General features: G+C 32.0%; 3 protein-coding genes across 4 annotated transcripts; 2 read left to right on the top strand and 1 right to left on the bottom strand.

Annotated features, from left to right (window-relative positions):
* Positions 1 to 2,658: 2,658 nt before the first annotated feature.
* LOC134267807 (uncharacterized) lies at positions 2,659 to 7,318 on the top strand. Of its 2 annotated transcripts, none has more exons than XM_062750013.1 (5): positions 2,659 to 2,754; positions 3,731 to 3,833; positions 5,497 to 5,636; positions 5,991 to 6,119; positions 6,390 to 7,318. In XM_062750013.1, exons 1-5 carry the CDS (start codon positions 2,683 to 2,685, stop codon positions 7,056 to 7,058), a joined length of 1,113 nt encoding a protein of 370 aa, XP_062605997.1. In that variant the 5' UTR covers positions 2,659 to 2,682; the 3' UTR covers positions 7,059 to 7,318. The 2 variants fall into 2 exon arrangements, with proteins under 2 accessions (XP_062605997.1, XP_062605998.1); XM_062750014.1 differs by having other exon boundaries at positions 2,688 to 2,758.
* Positions 7,319 to 10,168: 2,850 nt separating this feature from the next.
* On the top strand, positions 10,169 to 13,118 carry LOC134267806 (uncharacterized). Its single transcript, XM_062750012.1, has 5 exons — positions 10,169 to 10,385; positions 11,638 to 11,889; positions 11,997 to 12,071; positions 12,353 to 12,443; positions 12,860 to 13,118. The coding sequence occupies exons 2-5, from the start codon at positions 11,655 to 11,657 to the stop codon at positions 13,116 to 13,118; spliced, it is 660 nt and encodes a 219-aa protein (XP_062605996.1). The 5' UTR covers positions 10,169 to 10,385; positions 11,638 to 11,654.
* A 210-nt stretch (positions 13,119 to 13,328) lies between these two features.
* LOC134267805 (G patch domain-containing protein 11-like) lies at positions 13,329 to 14,279 on the bottom strand. Its single transcript, XM_062750011.1, has one exon. It carries the CDS (start codon positions 14,239 to 14,241, stop codon positions 13,459 to 13,461), a length of 783 nt encoding a protein of 260 aa, XP_062605995.1. The 5' UTR covers positions 14,242 to 14,279; the 3' UTR covers positions 13,329 to 13,458.
* Positions 14,280 to 18,612: the final 4,333 nt, after the last annotated feature.

The raw sequence follows: 18,612 nt of genomic DNA, 5'->3' as shown, positions 1-18,612 counted from the left end.
TTAAATTTTAACAAACCTTTTCCATCTAGCCTATTCCAAAAAGTATAATATGTGCTGTGTGATTGTGGTGTCGAGGGGGGGGGTAGTAAATATTAAAAAGGTCCTATTATGAGCAAAACATATATCAAAATCTAATTTCAGACCCGGAACCAGAAATTTTTTCCGGGGGGGGGGGGGGGTCCACCTCAGTAAAAAAAAATCCTATCCCAGAAATTGACAATCAAAAAAAAAACCTAAAGTAAATCTCACCCAAACGCCAAAAACCTATACCGTGGGGGGTGGGGTGGGAGTAGTGGTGACTTCTATTGCCGCAAATGTTTAACTTTTCATACTTATTTTACACATATTCGTGTTTACCAGGGGGGGGGGTGCATTTTCCAAGGGGGGTCCATTGTAACTTTTTCCTTGTTTTAGTATATACATTTTTTAACCTTGTAAATTCCAGGGGGGGGGGGGGGGGGGGGTCCTGACCCCCCCCCCTCCCCCGACAGATCCGTGCATGAATTTACATCATTAATAAAATTCAGACTGGTATATAGTGAATTAAACATGTATAAAATAAATATAAGAGGTTCTGAGTTATAGGTCACAGGGTCTGAGAATTTCATACTCAATTTGATGAATACATGTAAATTATAGAATTATTTTGACTATTTCCTTGGAAAGCCGACCAATATGTAGGAGCGTGTATTTAGAGGCAAACACCTTAGTGCGGGTATTACTGTCTCATGACAGCATCTAGTATTTAGGATATATCCTACACGATGAAAATAGAAAGATCAATAGCCTAATACAACAAAATAAAAACACACACAAAAAAAATTAACAATCTTTTTTCAAAAATAGATTGCAATACAAAGAATTACATTCATTCGCCGTACATGTATATTTCCTCATTAGAGATTTCAATAAAATTGCGTCATTATTTTCCATTTAAATTCTGATAAAAATATAGATAAATGATCATGTCAAACATATCAAACTGATCATGATTACCCCTTTCACTGTAATACATTGAATCCATGCGTCTTGTTAAAAAAAAATCTATGAAACATTAAAAGTTATACCGGTATGTAATAAATAAAGTCAATACGGAACAAATAAAAAATAAATATTGATTAAAATCAAAATTTCGGAATACAATTTAAACAAAAAACAAACATTTGAACTTATTAGCTTTGGTTTTCTTTTCAATATGTTTAATTATTCGATGCTTTTAGTTGAGTAGTAGCATGTATAATATCTGCATGCATTTAGGAAACTAACGAAAAATATATCAAACACAGGAAACAAAACGAAACAGGAAACAAAATTTAATTTGTTCTTTAGAAAATACCGTATAAGTGGAAATTTTAGCGAAACGCAAATTTGCGTTAAAAATATGGTGTTTTATTTTTAGCGAGATGTAATTTTAGAGATTTTAAATAGCTCACTAAAGAAGCTTTTACACATAAAGCGAATTATTTTTTTGTGATACTCAGTATTCAATTTTAGCGATCTTGGAGCCCTCGCTAATAATGCCAAAATGAAATCCTCGCTTAAGTGCAATGTCTTCATACGTAACAACATAAAAAAATAAAACTTGACAATATTACATCACGGAATTGAACAATCAGTCAATCAATCTAAATGCCTGAAATAGATTTCTGGTGATCTATAAGCTTGGAACGTTTTCTAAAGGTTTGGCTTACACGTACTTGTTATTATGACGTCATTTACGTAAAATGACGTTGATTCTAACCGTTGCTGGTAAAAGGACGAGCAGTACCTCAATATACTGAATTTATGATAGTACGAAAAATATACTTTTAAAATGAAATCGTGTTGATTGAGCATATTCAATAGTTAAAATACTGGTATTATAAGTAACAACTCATTTATTTGAAAAATTCATGGCGTCATCGTTTATATGAAATTCACTTTGTTTATCCATATATTTGCCTGAAATTTTCATGATATTCTACAAATAAGCCATAAAATCTTTAATGTTATGCAATAAAAAGATGCAAAGGTTCAATAATTATTTACGTTGAATAGAAGTAAAAGAAATACATAGTCAAAATTCATTTCAATAAAATCGGCCCAAAATCGGCCCCGTGGCACTCTACGCAACTGTGTGATCGGCCCAAAATCGGCCCTGTGGCACAGAAGTGGTTAAATTGTTAGGCCATTATTTTAACATTGAAATACCTACGGATTTTTTTCGTTTACTTGATAATGACAGGAAGCTGTCGTTAGATGCTTTCTGCTCCATGGCACCTAATTCCATCTCTGATGTTAAGTTACGGAGTGGTCCATGTTTGCAATGCTCACAATATTTATTTTTGAGAGACTCTGTTCTTTATCTTCATACATTTTGTCACAATATTGACAATATATCAGTGTCCAAAAAATTACTTTATTACTTATTACTCATACTGGTAAAACTACAATTAACTCCGCCTATGTCCTCAGTCGAAGGTCAGACATAGTTAACTTTTAGTTTAGATTAATTACATTCTCTCGTTACAGTCGGAATGTAATGTTAATCTAAAGTTAACTATCAAACACAACATCTGTTATTATTTGTTAGTGGAAATATATTTTTAAATAAATAGGAAAAGGTTGAAAACACCGAATGATCGTGTCAACTTGTTTAACGGTATCTTTTAAATCGGGCTCGGAAAACCAAATTTTCTAAAAATGGCGTCAAACACTGGAGAAAAGAGAAGTCTGAGAAGAAAATCTATTTCGGACGACGAAACTGAAGAAACAGTAAGTTGTAAAAGTTTTAATCTTTATAGATTTTGACTAAGACCGAAGATTTTACATTTGTATTTAAATTGTCACCTCTTTATTTTGTTACAACAAACATTTTTGTATCTTTATATCTAAAATTCTATAGTATAGGGTAAAATTCTGAAAAAAGGATAAACATTGAGTTCAGGAAAAGGTATTTCGCCATGTTCTAGTATACAGAGGGATTTCACTTAAAACTTTGTTACAGACGAAGATTTCAAAACTCGAATGAGATTGATATAATTATATGTAAACGATATTTATCTGTTTATGTAGATCTAAGTTAACATTTATGGTATATAATATTCCAAAGGCCAGTACGTCCTTTTTGTAACACCAGTGTTTTCATAGAAAAAAAGAATAAAGACTGGAGTTTCTATTAAAATGAAATAAAAGCTAAAGAAAAAAATACATGTTTGATTTACATACATGCATTGTCAAATTTGTTAAATGAATTTAAACTAGAGGCACTGTGAGCAATGAGCTAACTAAATGAAACCCCCGCCTCCCATATGAATATAATGGGAGTGTCCATGTTTTGTTGTGGGAAACTCAAAATATGGGTCAGATCAAAATGTAAAATAGGAGGTGCACAATGGAAATATGTAATAAAGATTCTGTGAAAGTTTCAGCAAATTGCCTTCAGTGGTATGAGAGGAGTTGCAGATAAAAGATAAGTATCTGAAAGGGTAACAGAAGGACAGATGTATGGACAGATGGACGGACAGACATACCGATAACTATATACCCTCCTGCTTTTCAAACGGGGGGGGGGGGGGTCATAAATTTCTGAACACTATCATATGTACATGTGTCTGTCATAATTATGGAAATTAAAAGAATTATATGCAGTCAGAGGTGAATAATAATTAAATTGACAAAGAATTTTGTTAAATGTTTAATAATGTTTAGACATTTACATACAGGGTATTTAGCTTTCCTATTGTTTCAGACTAAAAGATGGAAAAAGGCTTTCAGGATTTTTTCGAATCACAGAAGGGAAAAGCTGTCAATGAAGAGAACAATGCTTGTTCATTGGGAGGACTTAAGTGAAGGTGAATATTACTTTATCTCATAAATATGCCAATATCCTACTGTACAGGTCATTAATTTAAGCTTCATGCTCTGAACCTGCCATTGATAAATATCTTAGTACTACATGTACGTAAGAGTAACAGGAGGCCTTCCTGATGAGAACTGTTTTCAAATTTGTAATAAAAAATGTTTCTTAAAGGCCGAGGTTTTTAACCATACGGTTTTCCTCAGGTAAGTTTGGTGTGGGGTGGAGCTTAATCGAAGCGGCTGAGAAGCCCCGAGGGAACGACGCTGGCTTGTGTATACTACCTATATACACAGGATGTTACCTGGGTGTATTACCTGTATGTGTTTTCCTACGACTTTGTAAACCAAGGCCGGTTTTTTTTTTTTTCATGTTTAGCTCATGAATTGAAATGCGAAATAAACCATTTTTTGTTGCAGTTAGAATCCTTCTCAATTTATTTCTTTTAAAATAATTGATGTTTTTAATAATTCGACATTTTTTTTTATATTCAGTGTGTTTTTTAATGAAGTGTTATAATGAAAATACATTTAGCACCAAAATCTGTCGTTGTAATCTGGCGACAAAAAGGGGAGTACCGGGTAATTCAAATTACACGTCGTCTACGCAAAACGAAAGAAGAAAGTGAATCATAAAACAGTCTCTCGGTAAATAACAATGAAACTTAGAAACGATGTTTTGAGAATAAAATGTTGAAGTAGAAATATTTTTGTCTAAATAAATATCTTTTTAAGATAAACCCTACTTGATTTTCCCATAACGCATGGTCTGTAAAAATGGCCAGGGCTTCAGACCGGGGTTGATTTCCCGACAGCTATGAAACGGGAATGGAATCTTCTGCATCTTTTTTTTTCTTTCGGGATTCATTATTAATTTCAAACATTAAATACAAAGCAATGCAAAATGTTACATTCCGACTAATTTCTCTTCTAAAACTTATTATTATACCGTTACTTCATCACCATGTCATGAAGAAAAGCAACACATACAGGTTTGTCTTATAAAAATAAATTCGCTTGACTCATGAACAATGTTGTCATACTTGTCTTACAAAATAATTTTAGTTAATTCCATGATACTAGCTTCAAACGCAGGTCGGTTTATTTTGTTAATAAATGGAGGAATAAATTTACGTTAACTCATGTTTTTACACGGAAATTAAAACTATCGATTGTGATCGTGATATGAAATCCTCTCTTTTAAAATTAAATTTATTATATATATTATATAGCCATGATTTTTCTTGTCATTTATTTAATTATTTGATAGATTGATTATATTTATGGCATATTCTTATGAATTAAAAAAGAAAAGAACAATATATCACGTTGGCATGTGCGGTAGGCATCAAAAGCCTGAAAGTTAATTCGATGGTCGGTCCGATCTCCAGACAAGGTACACAAGATATACACAGCAGCAGCAAACTAAATGTCAATCAAATCAAAGTATCCAATCCGAGGCTTAATTTCAGATGATTGACAGGGGTACTAAGATCAGGTAAATTTGAAGGAGGTGCTTATTTCCTCCCCCTTTAAAGTCTTTTAAATGTTAAGAGGGCTTCATCATCCATTTTTAATTTGAAACTTGTATTAGAATTTTTGTTTAGATCTCTAATCAATATTCAGTATGAATTTGACTACAAGTTTATTTGAATTAAGGTTTCCTTGTGAGAGAGACGGAGGAGGTAGTGTTTACAGCTCTGGCCGGGGAGGGAATGATGTACTACTCCAGGGATGTGTTTGATGACTGGTTCTATTTCAGTCCAGTGGAAAGGAGAGATTATGACTGGTATCAAAAGGTTTGTATGAAAACCAACTCAGGATAAGGATTTAAATGCAATGTATTACTGTGAAAAATAAGTCTTATTTTAGAAAAAGTGATGTAAAGCTGTGACATAACAATTTAATATGTCAAGTGTTTTCAGATTTACATGTATTTCTGAAAATAAATTTTGAGAATTTTAACCAACAAAATTTTCTATACTATTTCTCTCTTATGAATATACTGTAGACATGGTAGACATACATTTTTCCTGCAGAATCTCTTTTATGTTTTAACTCACTATATGCCTTACATGTATATTAAGTATGATCGGGAAGATTTCTGCAGAAAATTAATGACAATTCAAAGATATTTTCAAATCTTCTTCTAGAATACAGACACAGATTTACTAACGGATGAGAGAGTGATGACAGATATTCATCATTTGACAATGGCATATAAAGCAGCGCAACTAGCGGACATCCCAGAATCTTCACAGAGCATGCTGGATCTGCATTCAGTAAGTACATTAAAACTCTTGGAATAGATTATTATTTTATTTTTATTTTTCCAACTGTTTCTGTATCAAAAAAAAATATATCAAAGTCTTGTTAAAATGTTGTAGTTAAAAGTTTTGACAATACCTTGATTCGGAAAAAAAGATTGTATTGAACACACTTTGTAGTCATGTATGAATTTTCCTAATCATATCTACATATACTTGTCTGTTTGTCCTGAAAACTTTTCATGGCCAGTTCCATTAGACTTTCTTATATTTGTAATCTTTCAGCCCAATCAAACAGAAGATTCTACAGTGCATCCCTCTGCCATTGCAGATCTTTACTGGGAGGCCCGAGCGCAGGGCTTTCAGGATCTGAGAGGGAAACTGTTTACTGCAGCTTTCCTTAGGATGTTGTTCACAGGAATAGACGATGTTAATGTAACTTACTCCACCTCAGGATCCGATACTTTCCTGGATCGGTGTGGGTACATCTTGAAAGGCCCCACAGAAGAACAGCCTAACTCTTGTGATGTTGATCAATACAAAATGAACACAGACTTAAGTTCTAAAGAGAAATACAAGATGTTGTTAAAAAGTCAGAACACAGTTGCATTTGACTTGAAGAAAACTTCTCGGAAAGTGACACCAGATGTTTCTGTTACTATCGGGAATACTGTAGTTTTGATAGCTGATGTGGCTAGTGTTTTTGAACTTGAAAGCAGGAAATTACAGGAACTTCATCTTAAAATGCTGTTAAGCCTTGACAAGTGTGGAACTCTGTTTGGTTTGTTAGTACAAGGACTACAGATTTATCTTGTAGAATACACATATGAACATAAAAGTGGTTACAGAAGATTTATCAGTCAAAAAGCATTCAAATACACAAGGAAAGATATTGAACTTCTATATTGCTACTTACAGAAGCAAGTGATAGATAAATGGTGTGATAGAAACTAACTTTGATGATTGAAAAAGACACTTTGCTACAAAAATACTATATCGACTTTTCATTTGAAAGTGATCAGCACTTTTCAGTCTTCATGTACAGTCAATAAAAAAGTTTTAGTTTGCATATGCTCTTCTAAGTTTCTATGTAAACCAATGATGGAATATATGTTTATGTTAAAAACATGTTTTTTAAAAGTTAGGTTTTGTAGATAAGCTGTCTTTCTGTGTTATTTTTAATTCAACTCCTATAAATAAAATATTGAAGTATTTTGTACAGTTGTATTTGCAGCTATTGCACTTCCCTATAGTTTGAATAAGATTTGTGGATTGAATAGCCACATATTAATTCCATTCAGTTGTCACCATTAATCTTCAAATATGCATTCTCCACTGTTTTTTTTAATATACTAAAATTACAAGGGCAGTGCAAAGCAGAGCCCTCGCAAAGGGCATATCTATAAATCGAGAGAGCATTGGATATCTTTCCCAGTGCAAATGACATCAAATCTATTTCACAAGGACATGACACAAAAAGACGAATACGTTGCTATATACCCTCGTCTACTTTGAGAGTGGATAATTATAAAGTGTTCTATGACTAAGACCAATGTTTTTATTTTTTATCCTTAAAAAACAGGGAATTGGATTTACCCCTTAACTATATTAATGAAGAGAACCCAATTTACAAGATCCCCATTTTGAACACGTGATTTTAAACATTTTTAAACCTATAGAATTGGACCCTGGGATATTTGATTAATTAAAGGCATACACAACATAGTTTGAACTTAATTGCATTTTTCCCTGGAGTTGAAGAGTCCAGTACTTGAAGGAACTGTGTGCTACATTTTATTGTCTATACATGCATATGTTATTGTGCACTTCTTTTTAAAAAAGTTGGATAAACAAAACACTGAGAAAATATGTTTAGTAATTTTTGCATATTTTTCATTAAATTATACAATCATTTTCATTTAATTGATATCTTTTCAAAACCCCTGGTAATGCACGCTGATATTTTTGTCTATGAACATTTGATGGCACTATATAAATCTTATATTTAAAAAATTATCAGTAGGTAAGGTACATTGTGTATGTCCTTAACTGATGATTGGGTGTTGAGAGAGATACTTGGTTTTTTTATTATTATTTTATTTTATCAATGGTCTGTTGAAGTATTGTTCTATGAGCACAATCTACGTGTGTTATTTGTAATTGACGTAGGCAGGATATATGTAATTTAAGATCGATAAAATACTTGAGATGTACTTAAACATGACCATATCATTTGATAAGTTAGGGTGTATTCAAAACCGAGAATAACTTCAAAGTAGACCATTTTACATGAAATTTTGAGCACGATGAGTACTTAGAAAAATATTTCAAGAGAATTTTTACACAATTAACACATGAAAAAAAAATGATTTTATTGGTCTATAAGAATTATTTGAAAGGCTAGACTAAGTAGGACCCTTTCCTCACTGCATTGGTTTAATAAAGAAGGGGATATAACAGATGAAGTGGGCAAGATTTAATAAGTTCTGAACTAATATTATACTGGTCATTTTCAGATGCGTTCAGAATTTTTTTTATCCGGGTTTTATTTCAAAATCGTGACTAATAGTATGCGTTCTTAACTTTCCCAGAATAATGCGGGTAATGTAAATGTAATAATTCAATTGTAAAACAGTTGATAAACTTATTTTTGTTAAAAAGTTTATCAATTGAGAGATATCGTCCGACAAAAAGAGTTTGTGAAGCATAATTTGCATGATCAGAAAAAGTGAAAGAAATGGATCTGAAAGTACGGTGGTATATTTAGGACACGCAATTATTTTTTTTTAAATACCAGAAAAAAAAATTATCTTGTGAAAACGACATATTTATCTTGTGAAAACGAGATATTATCTTGTGAAAACGAGATATTATCTTGTGAAAACGACTTATTATCTTGTGAAAACGAGATAATATCTTGTGAAAACGACTTATTATCTTGTGAAAACGAGATAATTATCTTGTGAAAACGACTTATTATCTTGTGGAAACGAGATATTATCTTGTGAAAACGAGATATTATCTTGTGAAAACGACTTAATATCTTGTGAAAACGAGATATTATCTTGTCAAAACGAGATATTATCTTGTGAAAACGAGATTATATCTCGTGAAAACGAGATATTATCTTGTGAAAACGAGATATTATCTTGTGAAAACGACATAATTATCTTGTGAAAACGACTTATTATCTTGTGAAAACGAGATATTATCTTGTGAAAACGACTTATCATCTTGTGAAAACGACATAATTATCTTGTGAAAACGACATATTATCTTGTGAAAACGAGATAATTATCTTGTGAAAACGAGATATTTTCTTGTGAAAACGACTTATCATCTTGTGAAAACGAGATATTATCTGGTGAAAACGAGATAATATAATAAGTCGTTTTCACAAGATAATTTCTCGTTTTCACAAGATAATATGTCGTTTTTACAAGATAATATCTCGTTTTCACAAGATAATATCTCGTTTTTGCAAGATAATATCTCGTTTTAACAAGATAATTATGTCGTTTTCACAAGATAATATCTCGTTTTCACAAGATAATTATGTCGTTTTCACAAGATAATATCTCGTTTTCACAAGATAATAAATCGTTTTCACAAGTTAATAAGTCGTTTTCACAAGATAATATCTCGTTTTCACAAGATAATTATGTCGTTTTCACAAGATAATTTTTTTCTGGTATTTTAAAAAAAAAAATAATTGCGTGTCCTGAATATACCACCGTATGAAAGCCTATTTTGAACCATGAATATTTTTTGACAATGTCGTTTGCAATTCAGGTATATATTGCACCATATGACCCCAAGTATCCCTCTTTCACTAGTACCTTTCATAAAAAAGGAAATTGTACCGGTAAATTAAATATTTTTCCCTTTCCTGTGACATTTGCAGGTCTATTATATTATGACCAGTGCAAATGAATTTCTTTCTCATTTCCTTGGAATATATTAATACACTTTCATGCCATTTTCAACATGTAATTGATTCAGTCAGAACACGTTTACCTATGCCGAAGTTGGAAAACATTAGATTTCCTAAACTACCGTTGGCATTATCAGGATTATATTTATGGTTGGTGGGGTTACTCCTGCATTGTTTTCCGTCGGTGGAGGGTTGTGAGTGGTCCTCGTGGGAAGAATGTCCGACCTACTGCGGTGGTAGTGAAACACAACATCGTGTAAGGAACTGTGAGAACTGTACCCAGGAATGCAATCCTCTAGATATAGAGAGCAGGCGTTGTAACAATACGGAATGTCATGAATTCAATGGTAAGATTTTAAAGATTGTTGTGCATTAAAATTTTACATTCTAGGCGTAGCTTAAGTTTTGACTGTAACCCCCCCCCCCTCCCCGGCATGCCGTGAGAAGTTTCGAAGTTGCAATGAAATACTTAGGTGAGTTTTAAAGAAGATGGGGGGGGGGGGGGGGGATAAGGCGGGCAGAATGCCTATAGCGTCAGATATTAAGAAATCACATTTGATATGTAAATTGAGTATTTAAATTTACTTCTCATTATTGAATTTAATGAAATTATGAGAGAGAAAAAAAACATTTTCTGAGAGAAAATAAATCTCTTAAAAAATTCCATTTCTAAAATTTTAGATGGTAAACATGGGATTCCAACCCCAGCAATAAAATACCGAAGTATCATACTGCTTTGAGACTAACGCGCTAACCACTATGCTACATGGCTCATGAACATGAGGGCATTTAAATCATGTTTGTGATATGACCTTTGACTTAATGCACCTGAAGTATTTCTCGGAAAGATGCGAATGTTTTGTCAAAAAATTGTACTTTTAAGGTATAGTGGGTCTTCGCTCCATTTTCTGTAAACCAACAAATATTTATTTTATCACAAACTTTTAGGATTATCTTTCAAAAAATGGAGCGAAGACCCACTCATATTGAAAAATTTTGTTAAAATATGAAAAAATGATCGTTTTTGTGCTTTAAAGTCTGTGTATGCTTTTTCATTGGCAAATATTTTCAGTCTTTGTGAGATTTTTGTTAATTATAGAGATTTTACATTAAGTATACTTTAATATTAGGTGAAATATGATATAAAATTTGGATATAATTAAGATTAAATTTTTCACTTCTTATCTGTCGCGATATAGGCATTCTGCCCGCCTTATCCCCCATCTTCTTAAAGTTGTGTGAAACAATTCATTTCAAAAAATGAAATTTCAAAAGTCTATTAAACAATACAAATTTTGAAGCAGAGCAAACACGGATCTCTAAGATAAGCTCGAACTCACGACCTTCTAATAACAGAGGAAGAAGTGATTTTGAAGACAACTTTTCTTCCCTTAGGTATCTCGGATACTGAGTATCTAGATTTGAGGTCTATATAACCAGGTTTGGCTGTATATGACTATTGACGAAAAATAATTTTCTACTAGTGGTGTTCATCAAGTGAATATACTCCATTTTCAAAGAATATTCATAAGTCGCGCTTAGAAATCGAAAGAAAAGAATTAATTAATGCATAATTGTTTATATGAAAATCTATTACAGATTCAAAAGAATTAAGCATGACTTCAGCTGGAACTACTCAGAGCGTTTTAAGTGTTACTGATATGACGGCGGCGAAAGTTCTGTCCACTCCTAATGGTTACCACGAAGAAAATTTTACTACTACGGATGATTCTGCGAAAGATTTCCAATTGAATAAATTCAACCCTACAGCCAACACAACGCAGAACAACTTGACCACAAAAATAATCACCATTATAAAATTATCTACAGACGTGAAAAATGTCACCGAAGGTTATAAGACAACTTTTTAAGACCTTTTTTTTTATTTATCAAGAATGAAATGAATGTAATAATATGAATGCCATTAACCGTTTAAGTTTTTTTTCCTTTTTTTTTAGACATAGTCTCATTGCCAACAGCTGCTTTTACGCCCAAAGCATGCTTACACAGCACACAGGAAGAGGAAAACATTGGTACTAACAAGTGCATTTTATTATCAACTGCGAGGTTAAAAACAGAGAATACAATTAGACATCACTACAAATTTTCCCATACTGATTGCTTGTTTGTCTGTTTTTTCCTCATAATGAAAAAATTACAAATACGTTTGATATTGCCAAAGCATTTTTAGTGTATCTGTAAATGCTGTGCAGTTAGGACTGCACTCTCATAATTTCATTCAAACATGAATTGAGATTTGCATACTATATAATAAAAATATGCATATTTGATTTAATAATAATCAAAATTACAGTTTTCAGGTACATCCGGGAACTCTGCATTGCCATTTTAGTTTTCCTGTTGGTGCTTGTTTTTGCTGCCTTTTTGCGTGAGAGGAAAAAGAGGTAATTAGTATGTACTAATGAGTACCAACATTTCTATTAGATTGATACCTTCATGCGAGTATTTTTTTTTTTTATGTAAATTGGGTTTTATCAGAAGTGCTACTTAAAAGATTTTTTTTTATTTTTCACATATTATTCCATTTCAACAAATAATAATTCAGGTTCTTCTGAAATAGTTTAACAAGTGTACTTGTGTCATTTTAATGCACAGATATATTTTTATACCATGAACATCTGCACTCTATATCTGCTCTAAAAATCATTTTTTCTTCTATCAAATAAAAATAAGGAAATAAAAAATATACGTACATATATGCTAGACATAAGAAAAAATGTTATGGCTATCTCTGACAGCACATTATAACATATTGTAAATATGCCTTTACATATTTGAATATACTTTTTTTACTTTTCAGATTAAAGCAGCAAAGAGAACATTCTTATATCTTTACATTACCACCCAATACAGAACTTAACAATATAAGGGAATCCAATGTTTTTTACCATACAACTTTGGATTTTTCCAATCTCTTTATTGACGATAGAGCCGAGAGACTATCATCCTGTATATATCAAGATATTACTGATTTAGTTCCGATGGATAATTTGGTCTCACCGAGGTCAACATATCAGCAAATACCAGTCAATCTTGTCAATACAGAAGATGTGGAATAATTAAAAAAAAATTGGGGGTAATACAAAACCAGATTAAACAAATACAATAGAAATATCTACCAAAGAAATAATTTTGATTTAAAACTTATGAAACTGCACTTTTAAAATTTAAATATTGCATATTAACATGCGAAATGGTACAGTGTATCTTTATTTTCTCTTCTCATGTAGAGCAAAATTATTTTATGATAACATGTATAGTTATGAACAATGAAATAAAATGTACACAAGTCATTTTGATAATCATTATTTTCTAGTGTTCAAAAATAAACCTAATATCTTTAAAGCTGAATGTACATGTTACAAATGTTGTATAGAGACTGTTCATCCTTTGAGAGTTTTAATCATCATGAAGTTCTGCTGTGTTACCAGGACAATTGGTTTCTAGATCTTGTGCATCTTCATAAGCAGTCCCACACCAAACACAATATAAATGTCTTGTTCTTAGATAATCTGTTAAAATTTCCAATTGTTCTACACTACTCAAGAGTGAATCTTCCTCAGTCTTTTCACATTCATTGGACTCTTCATCACTTTCATCTTGTTTTTTGTAAGAATCAGGCCAAAAGAATTGCCTCTCTGGTTCCGCTAAATTAATCCGTGCATCAAGATCAGCACACACTTTCTGACTTTTATACAAATCGCTATTTGCTCTTTGCTCTGAAAACTTATTACTCATCCGACCAACAAAGTTCTGTTTTGCTTCTGACATGACTTTTTGTCTTTTTTCTTGGGCTATTGCCGACTTCGCCCTAAAATCTTCTAATTTCCTCTTGACTTCATTATCTCTGCCAAGCCCCCCTCTTCCTGCCTTTAACTCAATGGGAACAGGTTCAGAGCGACCTTCACCTTTCTTTCCAATAGCCATACCCGGTTTATATCCCATTTTCGAAAGTAAAGCAAACCCCTTGTTATCACTGGTAATGGCAGATTTTAAACCTTCTTCTCGTTTTTCTGTCTCTAAAACTTTCTTGGGTTTGAATCGGTTTTGGTCATCTTTCTCCCTTTTCTTCTTTTCCTGCTTATGCGCTCGTGATGTCTTTGAAGAGAACACAAGCCCAGGTCTTTTATCCACGAGATTTTGCAAGAAACTCTCGGACATATAATCTTCTTCGTCTGACATACCTTTCTTTTCTGGTTGATAAAAATAGTAGGAAGTTAAGCATGCACGCTAAAGTGAAAGTATATTTGATAGGATGTAAAATTTCCGGTATTTGTTAGAGAACTGCAGGATGATATTAAGTACAGTTCAAGCCTCTCCCTTCGACACACTTTTATCTTTTACATTTAACAGGATGCAATTAAAAACTTTACCATTTCATTTACCTGCAATAATGTAGCCCTCCCCCTTTTTAGGTCACCTGAGTATTGCTATCTGTTTTTTTGTCAGTCGTCGTACGTCGGTCCTAATCTTTTGAACATTTTTAGCTTCTCCTCTTGAACCACTGAACCATTTTCAATCTTTGGCATATAGTATCTATGGGTGAAGGGGAACAAAAAAAAAATGTGAATTTTTATGATCCCTGCCCCCATGGGTATACACAGGGACCAGTAAGTAAGTGTCAATCAAGTTCCAGCATCCAATGATGGACCTTCACGCACTTGATTGACAGGGCTACCCACACCAGGTATTTTTGAAGGCGGTGCTTAAAATCTCTGCCTTTAATAGTTTTCATAGTGAAAATGCATTATTTCTTTGAAAATCTTCTTCTCTTCTCCTGGGTATTAAACAAACAAACTTATTGTATAGTTATGATGAGCAAGAGTGTCTCTTCCAAAATTGTGAATCTCATATCCCCAGGGGTTTATTCCCACTTAGCCAAAATTCTGAAATTCCTATTCCCACCTAGCCAAAATTGTTATTTTCACACCTGAGTGGTCACCTGTGTATAGTCTGTTTTAGACTGATTACCTGTAATTTACCTATAATTTTCACCTATTTACTTATATATATATATTAACAAAAAATTAAATAAATAAAATAAAATAAATAAGTAAATATTAAATAAATTATATATTTAAATATTTATATAAATAAATAAAAAAATAATTAATTAATTAAAAAATATATAAATAAATAAAAAAATAACAATATATAAAATTAAATAAATAAATAAAAAAAATAATTAAATAAATATCAATAAAAAAAGTTTTTTTTTAAAAATAGATATTAAATAAAAATGGTGAAGAAAGAAATTAAGAAAGAAAAAAAGAAATTAGTTATACATGAAAAAAAAAAAGTTATTGAATAGATAAAAATCTATATAGAAATATTTAAGAAATAGTTAATTATCATAGATTCTATTTTGTATAAAGTTTTTACAGAAAAAAATTGTTGATAATTATCAAACCATAGGTAAATAAACAAAATGCAATTAGTGATTAAATAAATAAAAGTGCCCTGTGATGCTTTGCCTATGTTGCTATCTATTTGATAATTGATGTAATTAATGTATCCAGAAAGGAAATAATTGACATTAATTCTGTTTGAAATCCTAGGATTAAAGCAATCATTATTCATTAAATGTTCTTTTTTTTTTTTTTAACTAATTCTAATGAAGAAAAAAAAAACAGATACTATGCATCACTTTACTAAGTATGGCGAATTAAAGAATTAAAATAAATATCTTGAAAATAAAATAAGCTTCTTTATGTATTATGTATTAATTTAGTTAAATCAATAAAAAAAACCTATGAATTTTAAAAAAGACACAACAAAAAAACCTGTAATTAAAAATTAGAATTAAAAAAATTTTAAAATAAATTGAAAAAAAAGTGGAATAGAAAAAAATATTTAAAAAAAAATGTCATCAAGAATTAGAAAAGACATTTTAACAAGAATTAAATATAATAAATAAAGAATTTAAAATAATTCATAGCACTGGTCATTCTAAAACAGACTATAGGACACCTGTAATTAATTTCTTTTGTTCTCTCCCTGCCCTTACCTGTACACCATTCCCACTTAGCCAAAACCAGTCACCTGTATCAATTTCAGAATTTTGGCTAAGTGGGAAGTGGTTCTGGAGTTATGGCGGGGCTCTATTGATTATATAGTGAAAATGCGATACTTCTTTAATGAAAATCTCCTCTGCTCCTGGGTATAAAGCTAATGAATTAAATACATAGTTATAATGAGGAAGAGTACCTCTTCCAAAAATTGTGAATTCCATGGCCCCTGGGTCGGGGGTTCTGGTGTTAGAGTGGGGCTTAATTGATTATTTAATGAAAATGCATTAATTCTTTGAAAACTTTCTCCTCCGCTCCTGGGAATTTAAGACTAACTATTTAATGTATAGTTATGATGAGCAAGAGTGTCTCTTCCAAAATTATGAATTTCATGGCCCAAGAGTCGGGAGTTTTGATGTAAAGGGAGGGGGCTATATTGATTATATAGTGAAGTTGAACATGCAGTAATTCTTTGTTGAAAGTCTTCTCCTCTGCTCCTTGGTATTAAACAAACTAACTACATACTTAGTCATGATGAGGAAGGGTGTTCCTTCTAAAATTGTGGATTTCATGGCTCCAGGGTCAGAGGTTCTTGTGTTAGGGCGGGGCCCTTTGATTATATAGCGAAAATGCATTAATTCTTTGAAAATCTTCTCCGCTTCTGAATATTAAACAAGCTAAACACGTACATAATGAAGTTATGATGAGGAAGGGTGCCTCTTTGAAAATTGTAATTTTCATGCATGGCCCGGGACCAGGTGTTCTGGTTGAGGACGGGGGGAAGGGTTGGCTCTAATTTATACTGAAAATGAATTAATTCTTTGAAATCTGCTCCATTATATTAATCAACCATTTATGATGATCAATGGTACCTTTTCCGAAATACATGTAGTGAAATGTGTAGACCTAGGGTCAGGGTTTTTGTGAGGTGGGGACATTACTGATTATTGCTTAATATTACTGATTAGTTGAAATGCATTTTTTTTTCTTCCCCTACTCTGTCTATGGATATTAAGTAACCAAACTATACATACTTAGTGTATAGTTATGACGAGCAATGGTGCCTCTTTCAAATTGTAAATGTCCTGGCCTCTGGTTTAAAACATGAACCAAATTCAATTGTTGGAAAGTTGTTGCATGATGCCCATGTGACCTATAAGGGCCGGGTCTCTTGTATCGCTACCTTATTTATTTCTCAAAAAAGTAAATGATTTGCAATGTAGAAATTCACGCATTATACATTTTAATTCAAAGCATTTTTACTCAGGGGCGTAGCCAGGGTATTTTTGATGTGGACGCCTGAATATAGGCAGGGGGGCTGGGTACCGCCTTAAGGACCCCATTGGGTCCAGGGCGAAGCCCTAGTGGGGGCTCGGAAGCTGGTGAATTTTCGACGATTTCGATGTGCATATTTGACCCTCCAGTCCTGATAGCATTTATCTAACACTTTTACGTAGCCACGTTTGAGATTTTTTTTTTGTACAAAATGCGGAGAAACACTCAAAAATAAGAAAGGGTCTGTCAAATAGCGTTGTTTGACGAAGCCACTAAAACAATTTTAGACTTTTGAAGCTCCACAAAATATGCATGGTAACATACGGTAGTTGCACAGGCACCTGACGTTACTTATTTTTCTTTTAATAAAAAAAAAAAATACACGTATATTATTAGTTATGTGTATATTTTTTTTTCTTCAAAGAAAAATAAGTAACGTCAGGTGCCTGTGGATAGTTGGTTAGAGTGGTTGACTGGTTTAAACAGACCATGTAATTGACTGATAGTCAGGCTTACATTAATGTTAAAATATACACCTCTAAAGATTGAAATAATAAAGACAGAAGAATTCTTTTCTACTAATTTGCTTGCACATTACCTATCGGGTATGTTCATTGTATACATTTTAAAATGAATGTTCATAAATATTCAAAAATCTGGTAATTTTAACGTTTAGCAAAAATTATAAAAACATGTATAATATACTAGTGGTTTTAAGGTAGTGTTACGGATGTCAGTACTTAGACCTTATAATTTTTTTCAGTTTTTAAAACTGAATTTTACTAATTTTTTGATGTTTATATATAAAGCTGAATTATGATTTTTAAAATCTCCCATGAATCCGATATTAGGTTGAATTTTTTTTTTTGGGGGGGGGGGGGGGGGGGGGTATCGTTACAGAAGTTAAGCATTACGGTTGGAAGTTAATTCACAGTAATGTAAATTGAAATTCTTGGCATTAAATAAAATTATCATTTGCTTTATGTGAGCCGACTGGGGTTTTATTGTGTGAAATCTACAATTGAGAAACACTTTAAGAATGTAATAATATTACACTTTGAAAAAACTCAACAATATTCGATAGTTAACCAAAATCCGGGAAAATCTTTTGATTTCAGTGAGGTGTATAATATCGTATTTTATTTCTAAGTTTTTTTTTTTTCTATTCTTAAAATTATTTACATGTAATGATTTTATATAAAAAAAATATTTGCAAAAATGATGAGTATACTTTAAAATATTACGCCTGTCTCGCTCTCCTCTCCTATCT

Source organism: Saccostrea cucullata, unplaced genomic scaffold (genome assembly GCF_032062105.1).
Source record: "Saccostrea cucullata isolate Sc308-1 unplaced genomic scaffold, CSIRO_AGI_Scuc_v1 ctg9330, whole genome shotgun sequence".
NCBI classification, from domain to species: Eukaryota; Metazoa; Mollusca; class Bivalvia; order Ostreida; family Ostreidae; genus Saccostrea; species Saccostrea cuccullata.
The sequence above is the reverse complement of the archived record's forward strand: the minus strand, read 5'-3'. Positions and strand labels throughout refer to the sequence as shown.

Excerpts from the sequence above, each read along its gene's own strand:
- LOC134267807 (XM_062750013.1), top strand. The coding sequence starts at position 2,683 with ATGGCGTCAAACACTGGAGAAAAGAGAAGTCTGAGAAGAAAATCTATT. Across the intron at positions 2,755-3,730 it reads ACGACGAAACTGAAGAAACA|ACTAAAAGATGGAAAAAGGC; the intron begins GTAAGTTGTAAA and ends CTATTGTTTCAG. Across the intron at positions 5,637-5,990 it reads ATTATGACTGGTATCAAAAG|AATACAGACACAGATTTACT; the intron begins GTTTGTATGAAA and ends ATCTTCTTCTAG.
- LOC134267806 (XM_062750012.1), top strand. The coding sequence starts at position 11,655 with ATGACTTCAGCTGGAACTACTCAGAGCGTTTTAAGTGTTACTGATATG. Across the intron at positions 11,890-11,996 it reads CGTGAAAAATGTCACCGAAG|ACATAGTCTCATTGCCAACA; the intron begins GTTATAAGACAA and ends CTTTTTTTTTAG. Across the intron at positions 12,072-12,352 it reads ACAGGAAGAGGAAAACATTG|TTTTCAGGTACATCCGGGAA; the intron begins GTACTAACAAGT and ends TCAAAATTACAG.
- LOC134267805 (XM_062750011.1), bottom strand. The coding sequence starts at position 14,241 with ATGTCAGACGAAGAAGATTATATGTCCGAGAGTTTCTTGCAAAATCTC.